General features: G+C 38.8%; 1 protein-coding gene and 1 long non-coding RNA gene across 4 annotated transcripts in view; both read left to right on the top strand.

Moving 5' to 3' along the window:
• Window positions 1–12,222, top strand: part of LOC129456737 (uncharacterized) — a 220,596-nt gene that overhangs the window by 54,229 nt on the left and 154,145 nt on the right. Inside the window, exon 2 of the long non-coding RNA XR_008648916.1 lies at window positions 2,869–2,917. This is a non-coding gene — a long non-coding RNA (uncharacterized LOC129456737). The remainder of the gene's footprint in view (window positions 1–2,868; window positions 2,918–12,222) is intronic.
• Window positions 7,065–12,222, top strand: part of fam131ab (family with sequence similarity 131 member Ab) — a 29,790-nt gene continuing 24,632 nt past the window's right edge. Inside the window, exon 1 of one of the 3 annotated variants that reach the window (XM_033977672.2) lies at window positions 7,065–7,276. Coding sequence is in view for 2 of the 3 variants with exons in the window: in XM_055226036.1 (XP_055082011.1) it covers window positions 7,327–7,371 (45 nt within the window). In the remaining variant the exon portion in view is untranslated. The other 2 variants (XM_055226036.1, XM_055226037.1) reach the window with 2 other exon arrangements.

Genomic DNA, 12,222 nt, shown 5'->3' with positions numbered 1-12,222 from the left:
TTATTTTAAACATGAAACAATGAGATGGGATTTTGTTTTGAATAACTTATTATTATTAGTAGTAGTATTAGTAGTAGTATTATTAGTATTAGTATTGTTATTATTATTTTATTTTTATTTTTTTATTCAATGGATGAGACAATAAAAGTGGTATGAGGGGTAATATCGCATGGTTTACACAAGCTGCACCTGTTCTATATGTGCTAAATCAGGAACAAATGTGCTCTATTTATAGACATGTGAATGAAGACAAAGGCACAAAGCTGTCACTCTGCTTTGAATGGGCATTGATTTACCACAGGCAGGTTTTTCATAATCCTTGTAAGCTACTTTCATAAACTTGAACCTTGAAACTTGAATTGTAAAAGAGAATTTCCTTCTAAATATAAATATTTATTTAGAATAGTTCAAAGTTTTATACAAAATGAAAGAAATGATAAGAATTTATGACACAATTCACCACACTTTTTGCGATGCTATTTTAAGAGAACCAGATTAGCTTGATTTGAAATTTTCATGAACAGATTTAGGCTGAATTTTGTGAGAATCTCATAATATCCGCTTCGCTAATTGAGGCTTGATGCTATTACTACAGCAGCCCATTAATTATGCACAACATTTGAATACTGCCTATTTTTATCTGCGAGAGTGACACTCGTAATGATTTTGGGGGATCTTCTGGGGATTTGGGCTTTATTGGACCTGGTTTGGACTCTCCTGATGCTCATTTAGTTTGGCCCTGGGACATTATTTTGGATTTCACAAAATGAGCTCATCTCTTCTACAGGTTCAGACAGACTCATTTGAGAAAGTGTTATCTCTCTGTGTGTCCTGGGGGGGCAGTGATTGGGAATGAGGCTTTTTGATACGAATGCCTGCTACTTTTGGAAATAGTTGATTGTATCTATAAAACAAATTATAAGGTCTATTTTGTAAAAACTAAAAAAAACCCAAAAAACATGGAAAGTTATAAACAATTAAGTGTCTCCAGATCCAAGGCAGGATCTTGGAATGTAAGCCCTGAGGATTGTGTATATGGTGTTTTAGGCTGTTTATTTTTTCTGATTCAAAAACGTAATGATCTTAAAAACAAAAAGAAAGGAAAACCCAACCCCACACATGTTCAACTCAAAAACTGGATACTTTAGTGCCACAAATGTAATGTAATAATGTGGTAACAAAAGTTTATACTCACACCTGCACCTGTTTCAATGTTTTAAATTTACCTTTTCTGGTTTGAATGTTTTCTGTATTTTGAACAGGGCAACTATGAAAAAGAGAGCTGAAGTGTTATTATACTTATTGGGTCTAGTTGTATATGTACAAATGAAGATAAATAAAAATAAATGAATAAAACGTGATCATTTATACTACTAGTGTATAGAATGTGTATAGTATGGTTAGAATATTGAGATAAATGAAGGCTAAGTATGTTTTTGTATATTTTTAGTGAGTGAACTATAAGAAATGTTCACCATCTCAATTTTCTCAACGCTCACTTTCACAATCTCAATGAAAATGAGCATGTGTTGCCACCGGGCCAAGTTCCAGGTCATTTTTCAAGGTATTTTTCGGCCTGTAATTAATACCACAGTGTGAAACATTCCAGTGGCAAAGCAATTACATCTCCACCAGAAGATGTTACACAGTGCAACCAAGCCATAAAACTCAATAGTGAAACAATTGTTATAGCAAGTGTAAATATAACTGTATATTTACCACTTACTATTTAGTGTATTTATTTATTTATTCATTTTGAAGAGTTCAACAGCAAAAACATATCTTTGTTTGGAGATATTGTAGCGTTTTGGTGTAAGGAAACATGCTGAATTTCTTCTGGTTGTTTATTTTCTGAACACAAAGGCTACCGTAGGCTGTAACCCACGCCTAAACAAGAGCAAAACAGCAGCAGTCTCAACTCACTAAAAGACCAGTAACTGATGAATAGAACCTTCACATCAACTTGTTGGCGTAGCAACCAAGTGTCACATTCAAAAGCAGTTACATTAACACAAATACATAAGAACATCAGAAGGTGTCAATTCTGAATGAAACACAAAATACCAGACCATTATAACACAATCGAAGACAATAATCTATAATGGATTATTATCACGAAGGAAAAAGATACATTTGGCTTTTGAAAACATTCCTATACTAAGAATAAACTGGAAGCCTCTGATGACTTTTTTCAAATGGCACTTATTTGTTTTTGCAAATTAACTCCAGAAAAAAATCCAGTAGCCATGTGCCATGAACCCTTATTTCAGCTTCCGAGTCCTCAAGGCAGACATGTGGTCACAGATGGTTGGTTCTTTGTGGCTGGCCTTGGCCTACTTCTATTTATTTTATTAGCTCTCTCAGTAGCAACAGTCTAAAGGTCCACGGTATTAGCAATCCACTTCTGTTTGTTGTGCTCATCATTTCAAGGTTTTATGATGTAGCTGGGTTGCTTTTCCTGCTCAAAAATATTCCGCTTCCTTTGATGACCTTATAACTATGTTTATTTACACAGAGTTTTATACCGAGACAATTCACAAAGTGCCTCACTGTTTAAAACTCGGAACAGTACATCAGCAAAATACAATTGTTCGATTCACACACTGATGTCTTACTTCAGGGCCCATATTACACTGTTTGCTCATCTATGTTATAATGTTGTTTCCTCATCACAAACAGACCTGGAGTTGTGTTTTGCTTCATTCATGCATGCTTAACACATAAACACTGCAGATTTAGTCCAGCGTCTTCTCGCAAACAGAAATCACCCTGTTCCACCTGGTGATGTCATGTGGTAATAAAGAGCAAGCACCACTGTGTGTTTGGATGAATTCAGCCCTGGAATCGCTAATCTCTACTGAACAAAAGGTAAAAGATAGCTGTTAACTTGAAAACGACCACTACATGACATCACGAGGTGGAACAGAACATTTTGAGCTTTGGACCTGCAGACAGACTAATAAAGGGTTGCTTAAACGTGTGAATGAAACAAAACACAACTCTAGGTATGTTTCTGATGAGGTAACACCATTATAACATGGCTTGAGGTCAATCTTGCGTAATATGGAACTTTTTTGTTAGATATTGTTCTGCCTAAAATGTTCCACAGTATGGCATTAAACTAGTCTATCTCTATGGTGACAAGCACGCAAAACCAACAGGCCAGGTTACAAGTCAGTCCGTAGAGAGACTCACATAGGAGGAATATATTTGTGCAATAAAAACACCTGTAATATATAGTAAATGCAAGATATAATGCCATATGGAACATTCCTAGCAAAGCAATAACATCTCTATGGAGACAATCAAGCAACAAAAACACAATGATAAATAACCACAAATGGTCAAAACTCATTGGAAAGTTCATAGTCTTAATTAATGAATTTTTGAACAAACAAAAAACATCACACACAATCTTTTGAACTGTGAAAAATCCTCAAAATGTCACCTATAACTGGAATCTATGAACAGCCTATGCCTTTGCCCATCTGGTGAAGAGTTGAAGGTCCTATATTACTTTAAGCCATATTAGAATGTTGTTAAATCATCAAAACATATCTGGAGTTGTGTTTTGTTTCATTCGCACATGTTTAAGTAACCCTTTATTATTAGTCTGTACATCTCCAAAACTGTTCCACCTTGTGATGCCATGTAGTGGTAGTTTTCAAGGTCACATCTACCTTTTAGAGAAATTGTCCAAATGATTCTAGTGAAGCTGTACTGAGTTAAAAACAGTGAAGCCCGTCGTGTAACAGAGTGTTTTCAATTTGAGAGAAAAAAAAACCCAGTATAAATATGCAGGATTTATGTGTTAAACAATTGTGAATGACCAAAACACAACTCCAGATTTGTTTTTAATAAGGAAACAACATTATAGCACTGCGTAATATGGGCTCTTTATAAACCACAACATTCCATGAGATAGAGTTATACCTATTCCTATTCACTGTATTTCTCAAGGCTGCGCTGCGCAACAGGCTTTTCCTCCCCTCTGCTGCCGTTCCATAGTCGTCCTGCCAGGGGCGCTAGAACCACAGATACTGCATCGCCTCCGGATGAAAGCAGAACGGGGATGCTCCTTTGGTTTGCTGCAACTTTACGAGGGTTACGAAACGGGAGGTCAGGGTGCGATGCAGGGAAAAGAGGATGGGATTTTAGATTTTGAGATCAGAAATATAAATAATACTATTCGTCGATCTGTTTTGGCAATTTATACTTCTTCTCAATGGAAAGGTAGACCTATAATGTTAATGTTAAATACTATATTAATGGTGCAGGCAAGCTTGTAATGAGCGTTGTGCATTATAACAACTAGGAAAATAATAAAACTATATTTATTATTATGAAGCTTGTGTTTCCATGCCAACGCTCAGTTAAACGACCCGCAGAAACATTTGTGTCTTAATTATATTCAGTATTATAAAAGCCTTGTTTGTGCAAATAGAAAAACAGATGAATGCATTAAGGAGATGTAAAAAGGGTGCACAACAACAAATCTATAAATGACAATATTGTGGGAAGTATCATAGACTACATATTTTATTCATAATGTAACAGTACAAATAAATGGCCTGTGTGTGCTGATGGCGAGAACAAACCAGTGTGTGTTCAAGTTGTTAGTCCTAGTCCCTATTTTTGTGTAGTACTGTCGACCTTTCCCAGTATTTTTACCACTAGAATACATTTATTATTGTATTTTTGTTGTAATTGAAATGCAGTTGATAGCAGTGGTGGAAGAAGTACTCAGTTTTGTTACTTAAGCAAAAGTACAGACACCAGAGCAAGAGAAAAAAACAAAAAAAACAAAAAAACAAAAACAAACAAACTCGAATAAAAGCAAAAATGTCAAATAAAAATCTACTTAAGTAAAAATATTAGAGTACTTGTTGTTAAATGTGAACAGTACTTAAAATTAGTAAGTATTTAGCGCATATTTTAAGGTCTTATAAGGCTTCAAATGTCAGTCGTTTTTTCTAGCTGTTTTTATTTGTTTATTATTGTTTCCTCAGACTACAAACGTGTTAAAAGTAAACCCTCAGCCTTTTCTGTAGGTCTCAGACAATAATAAAAATACTTTGACTTTTCAGTCCCGTTCAAAAATGTAGTGGAGTAGAAAGTACAGATACCTGCTCTCAAACATAGTGAAGTAAAAGTCGAAAGTATGCAAGTAAAGTACAGATACCTAAAATGTATATTTAAGTACTTTTCTGCTTTTACTTTGTTATCGTCCACCACTGATCGTGCGGGCCTAAAATCCATTCTTTACTGCTTGTGGTTGTATAAATGTATAAACAATGTAAACAGAGCAGTGTGATGTACAGAGGATATTGACATGGTCCATTCATTCACAGACTGGTGCATTATTCTATTGTGTGGGCGGAGCATTTCTCCATGACCCCAGGCCTGTGTGTCTTTATGAGAGCTCCAGTGCTTTTCCTCCATCTTCCTCCTTCTATGTTTAAAGCTGTAGTGGGCGTATTCACTGACTACAGCAAACATGCAAGGACCCTTTACAATTAGGACAATGCACTCTTTTTACATTAGCCCCACTTTAGTTACAATGGGTTCTCTAATTGGGAACACATCGGGATCACAATATTCATCCAAAATGACTTAATAAGAGAAACAAGTCCGCTGACTTCCGTGTTAGAAAACTGTGGTGCCCAATGGGAGCTGACATCGCTGTAAACATCATCACAAAGAGCAGTGGAGCTAATCAACTAATGACTAACTGAGAATAAGAAAAATATAAGGGAAAAGTATGATTAACTTCTATGAGCGAAAACTGGGAAAAACATATCTCCAAAAAATAAACACAGTAGAAATGCCCAAACATAAGAAACTCCATGGAGGCAAGCAGGTGGTAGTTGCTACACTGGAAAAGTCACAGTGCAGCTTTAAAGTAATCTGATTTCTATTTCCAGATGTGTGGATCAATGTGAGATCATGTATGTATTATAATGAGCATATAGAGCTAGGGACCTGTCATACTGTACAGTGCATTATGGCACCTGTGTGAAAAATGTCACCTCTCCCCCACACGTGTTGTTTTGGATATAATTGGACAGTGCCTTTGTTACATCACTGCACACATCATGTACTGAACCTGTAAGGGTGAAAACAGGTCTACACAGCAACCTCTCACACAGACACTACTAATCAGGGGCCAAGATTAACAAGCTCTGAGGGACTTGGGCTGGAACAGGTGCCAATCTAAGTTTACCCAGAAGTTTTGAAAGAACACCAGGACATTTAAAGGTGCGCTGTGTCACTTTAGGGCCTTGTCTTGGAATGTATTTGCCTGGCAATTATAGAATGATGTCTCTCTGTATTTTTTATACATATTTGGAGCATTCTAAGCAAAGCAATAACATCTTTATGGAGACTAGCAGATGGCGGACCCTTCATCAGAAAATATACATAGTGCACTTTAACTAATTTCAAACTGTTTGTGTATACTAATTAAACAGATAAACGTCAATTCAAGTGATGAGTAGATTTAAGTGTTCATGTTATTATTGTGTTTCTTCATCAAAAACATACTTTGAATTGTGTAAAATCCTTCCTCAAACCTAAAAACGCTGGGTTCCACCTTGTGATGTCATAATATGCTTCTAAAGAGCTTCTCTGTGTTTTTAAAGTAAACTACCTACACTGATAAGAAATGATGTAGCTAGAAGTTATTGTTTTTGTCGCATTTAAACTGCTGGGCATCATAAAGTAGTCCAAAAGTAGCCTAAATAATATATAAAATACAAGCTCTTAAAGGAAAGGAACAAAAAATAAATAAATATGAAACTTATATAAAAGCAAAGGAATCACCATGTTCGGCGGAATCCTCGGCCGCCTCTACACCACTGGTTGCACGTACTACTACAGTACCAGAACAAGTGCATCTCTGCGCTGCCTCCTGGGCCGGCCCCTTCTCGTGTTGTAAGGTGACACCAGCCAATCAGCGCTCTTTCCGCTCCTGCCTGGCAAACTGACAGCAGCGGGAGGCGGAAACGACTCGGGGGCTGTATAAAAACCACTTTGGCGTGGGATGTTTCTGCGCTTAGCCCATGTGCAAGTAGGTTTCCCAGGTATAAGAGGAGCGTCAGAGGAGAGCAGCCCTGGGAATGTGTTATTGAAGGACGCGTTGTTGTGAATAAGATTTATTGAAAGAAAACTAGCGGAAAATGCGGCATGCTGAAGTGATGTGTGGACTCTCCCCCGCCCTCGGCTCGGCTGCACTTCGGTGGTGTGTGTGAGAAGGACCCAGCTCTCCATCTGCGAGGTACCACACGCTTTCTTCTTAGAAAAATCAACTCATTTAGGGACTTATAGATGCACGTGAAAACATGGGGTGTATTAGCTCCAAAGCGCCAATTGGTAAGACTTTAATGTTTTGTTTATCTGTAATCATGCCTGATGTTTTATTGGCTTATTTTTATTTCACGCTGCAGCATTGGCATCCTTCCTCTTCTTGCGACCCTTTTGCTCAATTTGGCTAATCTGTAAAACGGCTCGCACCTCAATGATTTCGCATGTTGTCTCGAGGTTAAACGCCGTGAGACATGAGGTGATGATGGATTGGTTACATACTGTCTAAACATCGCGATGCTACGAGAGAGTTGCAAGAAGAACCAGAAGGGTAAAAGCTTTTTTGGTTGAGCAGCAGTCGCCACGCAGACTGATCCCGCGCATCCACTCACCTTTCTTCCGCTTGGCTCGTTCTTGGCTGCGTAAAGAAGGGATGCTCTGCTTCAGAAAACAGCTTGCCTAATTTTCTTTGCTACCCTGAAGATTTTTTGTAACAGACACGATGGTTCTGACCGCACTGACCCAATTTAGTTGCAAGGTAGGACACATTTTACGCATAAAATTAGCCGCGCAATCACGCACCGTTTATTGCATCTATCGTTTTATACCTTAATGCAAGCTTCTAATTTACATGGCTATGACACGTTTTTTGCCAAGAAACTACCTTTCGAGTCTGTATCTGCTCGCACGCTTGTTTACACCTTGCGTTCCGTCTAATGCCGCTTTGCCGTCTGGCTAAATGTCGCGAAAGGACGCTATGGTTTCTGCCTATATACCTGCTTAAGCCGTGGACCTTTGGCGCTCCAGGGCGGCCACCCACGGTTTCCCCACCTGGATATTAAGTAATTTACACCAAAGTCTCCCTATGAAACATGCCCTACACACGTCGTAGATTATACGTGTGTCATTCATGGATGTGCGTAATACTCTGGCTTACTGGTAAACACGAATTTGTCTCTCCTTGTCTGTGCACCTGTTAACTCGATACTTGACTGCAGTGATTTTGCCCAACAAATGAAATAAGCCTAATAATATCCTTTGGAATGCCTGTCGAATGTGTTAACAATGTGTTGCTGACGGCTATGGATTCGCTCTGGCGCGGTTTGGTGATTATGGCGTTTCCATAATGTGTCAAATTCGCGCTGTATTCTGTTATTATTACCACACGTCTTCACTAATACAGTAGGTCAGGAGCTGCGGACACCTGTTCACCTTCTAATACGAATCGGCATTGGATAGTTCAGACATTACACCGATTCTAGTGCGTGTTTTCCTGACCTAAATTATGTTGTTGGCTTCCTTCTTCCCACTCGTCTGTTTCCGATAGCGATGGAGAGAGAAAGAGGAAAAAACAACGATGCTTTAAAGCCGAGGTCTATCCGTCTGCAGTTTCCACGACAACGGCATCTACAGAGACAGCGGGCGAGTGTGCGTGCGTCGTTTGCGTCAGTCAGAAGTGGCAAAAAAATAAATACGCGAAACATAATTGAGCGGACACGTGCTGTAAATGTAAATTGCCTGGCGGATGTTTTCACGTTTGTGTGGATGTCAAAACCCGGCATCACAAGAGACAGAACAGCAGTGATGAAGGTGTTAGATGTGTAGACAAAACAGACCTGAGCATCGTCTGAACCGGATCCTTATTAGTAAATGGATTTGGAAGATGTCTATATTTTTTCTTGGCTCTTGAAACTAAAAGCTTAAATCTAAGAATGGATGGTAGTGCAATCAATCCTCTTATGTTAAATTTTGGCTTTGTTCAATTGTCAGAGTGCTAGATCATTGCAGAGAAACTAATCACAGACATTGCAAAAACATCTCAGCGTACGTCAGTCTTATTTTCTTAATGTGAGATTCATCCACATGCATAAAAATATACATATATATACACACATTTGAATTATGAATGTGATATGGTGATAAAATTCTAAATGTAATCTTATTCCTGTGATAAACTATTATTTTCAAGAAATATCATCATATTTTGTTTCAGTGTTTTTATGTTTCATTCAGCTCAAATTAAGGGACGTTCCTTTCCTCGCCCTCTCCTCCTATTGGCCAGTCTCAGTAACATTGAGTGACAGGTGGATTTAACAAATTAGAGAAGTGTGTACACTCGGCAGGAGCAGCTGACTTTAGTTCCGTCTTAAAGGCAATGTTAAGACAAGTTTATGTGAATCGTGAAATCAAATCAAAATTGTGATCTAGCTTCAAAAAATGTTTTGCTGTTAAAAGGACAACAGCATCAATCCCCATATGCCTGATTTATAGCGTATTTTTACTGTACAACTTAAAGCAAAGTCTCTAATATTTGGTTCTCTCAGTTCAGAAAAAAAACATACAAAATAAACAATGCCATCCGGTCAAATTCAACTATTTCCTAACATAATCCAATCAGTGTAGACGTATAAAGAGAATTCAATCGGGCTTTTCTCTTCCATGTTTTGTCCAAAATGATTCCCTTCATAAACAGCTTTGTAATGAGCACTTGGATGTGTCTGGTCAGCTGTGTTTCCTATAGACTCTTGCCTCTTGATTTGCATGGCTCTGCTGACTAAGGGGCCAGTACTGCAGAGGCCATGGATTAAAGGACCAAAGAGAAAGCAAGCTTTGTGAATGGAGCCTGTGCAGTGCAGAAATCTATTAGCGAGTGCCGCATTAACAACTATACGTCTTCAGTATTCGGAGACTGTAGGCGGATACAAAGCAGTGGAGATGAGGTTTCAAACAAATATCCATACCTCAATTTAAGGTTAAGGAACATTTTATTGTTCCTGTAGGGAAATATGTCCTCTGCATTTGACCCATCCTTCAGTGCTACTAGGATGTCCTCTCAGGAGCAGTGGGCATCACAGCCACCCAGAAATGCCAGTTTAAACCAGTGACAGCACCTCAGCCACCAACCCGATTTTCTGTTCTCTGCTGTTTGTCTTCCCAAAACACTCTTAAAATCCACACAATCTAAAGATGAAGTTGTATTTACCTCTCTAAATATCAGTGCTTGTTGTCTCACCCCACTCCCTCCCTCACAATCGCTTTTTCTCCCTGCTTTCTTTGCCTCTCTCCTCTTCCCGCTCTCTCCTTTTCCCTCCCCTTTCCCTCATCTCTCTCTTACCTTTTTATTTATCTGTCCCTCTATCTATCTATCTATCTATCTATCTATCTATCTATCTATCTATCTATCTATCTATCTATCTATCTATCTATCTATCTATCTATCCATTTATCTATCTCATCCGCTCTCTCTATTTCTCTCCTACTCCCTCTCTCTCCCTCTTCTCTCTCTCCCTCTCTCTTCCCTCTCTCCCCCTCTCTCTTTCCTTTTTCATTCTCTAGCTTTCTCTCCCTCTCTCTCTCTTCCCCCTCCCCTCTCCCTCCATCTCCTTTCCCACAACCCTTTCTCTTCTCTCTCTTTCCTCTCTCCTTTCAATCTCCACCCTCTTTCTTCTCTCTCGCTCCCTCATCTCTCTCTTTCTCCCCCCCTCCCTCCACTCCCCACCTCTCTCCTCCATCTCTCTCTCCCCTGTCTCTCCTCTCCACCGCAGGGAGCCGGTTCTAGTTACTGTCCGTGAAAAGAACAAGTCGCTCGATTAGTTGCCGGCACCATCTCAAATAGACCGATATCAAGAGCCATCGCTCACCCCCACTGGGTCAGAGCCGTGGCGTTTAGCGCAGTCAGCTCATGTTGCCCACCAGTACAATTCAATACGTGCCGTTTAATTGGCTGTGATGAGATCAGACGCTCTGGGGCCATTGTATGTGGGCATCTAGGCCACGAGGGTCAATGAAAGTATTGTTGAGATGAGAGAAAAGTGTCACAGTACGGCTGCATAAACAAATATAATGTCTTTAGATAAACAAGAGGGATCCTCAAATGAAGTGGCACAGATGGTACATAAACTTTGTACATTTTGCTGTTATTCTATTTCATTATATTGATCAAGGTTGAAATAAACAGCATATTTTTAGTAGTTATTTGAGTTTTTTCTAAAGTATTTGTAATGCTGGTTTAGTCTTAGTTTAGCCTTATCTTATTCCTTAGCTTTGATTACCATTCTAATTATAAGTTTAGTTTGGTCCTGCTGTTGTTAACATTTGGGTCATGGTTCAGTTATTCCTGTTATATTATTAAACATGGTACTTACTGAATCTAATATTTTCTTGTCTGAGCAGTGTGAGAATCAGCATGTTTTGTAGTAGTGTGTGACCGGAGCTGTCCGTGGTGCTGAAACGCATTGCAGCATATGCAGTAGGTTAAAGGTTAAAGAAGTTTCAATAGTCTTGGTTTAGAATAACACTAGTTTAGTCTAAGCTAAGTCTGTACTTTTGGTCTAGCTATGTCGTAATTGTAATCCTGCTTTAGTCCTGGTTCAAAAATATGGTATAGTCCTGGTGTAGTCCTGGTGTAGTCCTAGTATAGTCCTGGTTTGATCCTGGTTTTGTCCATGTTTTAGTCCTGGTGTAGTCCTGGTTTAATAACTCTTTTGACTTAAGTCTATTAGAATTTGGCTTGTTTACCCTAAATTCTTCTTTTGTAATTCTTTAAATGAAGTCTTACCTCGTAGCATGAGCTGTCCATGGTGCTGAAACGCCTTGACACATATGCAATAGCGGAGAGGTTAAAGAGGCAATAGTCCTGGTTTAAATAGTACTAAAGTAGTAGTCTAAATTTGATTTGAGCTAAGCCCTGTATTTTAGATCTAACCCCATTTTAGTCCTGTAGTCCTAGTTTAGTCCTGGTTTAGTCCTGGTCCTGGTTCAATAAATCTTTGGATTTTAGCTCATTCAGTTCACTCTTGTTTTCTGTAATGTCTTCTGTTTTAGTTCTTTAAATAAAAAGGCTTCCATTGCATCCATGTAGCACCAGGGGCTGTCCGTGGTGCTGAAATGCTGTGTAAATTGGCAGGAGAGTTGACAGGG

This window comes from Periophthalmus magnuspinnatus, chromosome 13, assembly GCF_009829125.3.
Source record: "Periophthalmus magnuspinnatus isolate fPerMag1 chromosome 13, fPerMag1.2.pri, whole genome shotgun sequence".
NCBI classification, from domain to species: Eukaryota; Metazoa; Chordata; class Actinopteri; order Gobiiformes; family Gobiidae; genus Periophthalmus; species Periophthalmus magnuspinnatus.
Note: the sequence above shows the minus strand (reverse complement) of the source record. Positions and strands in the feature narration are given on the sequence as shown.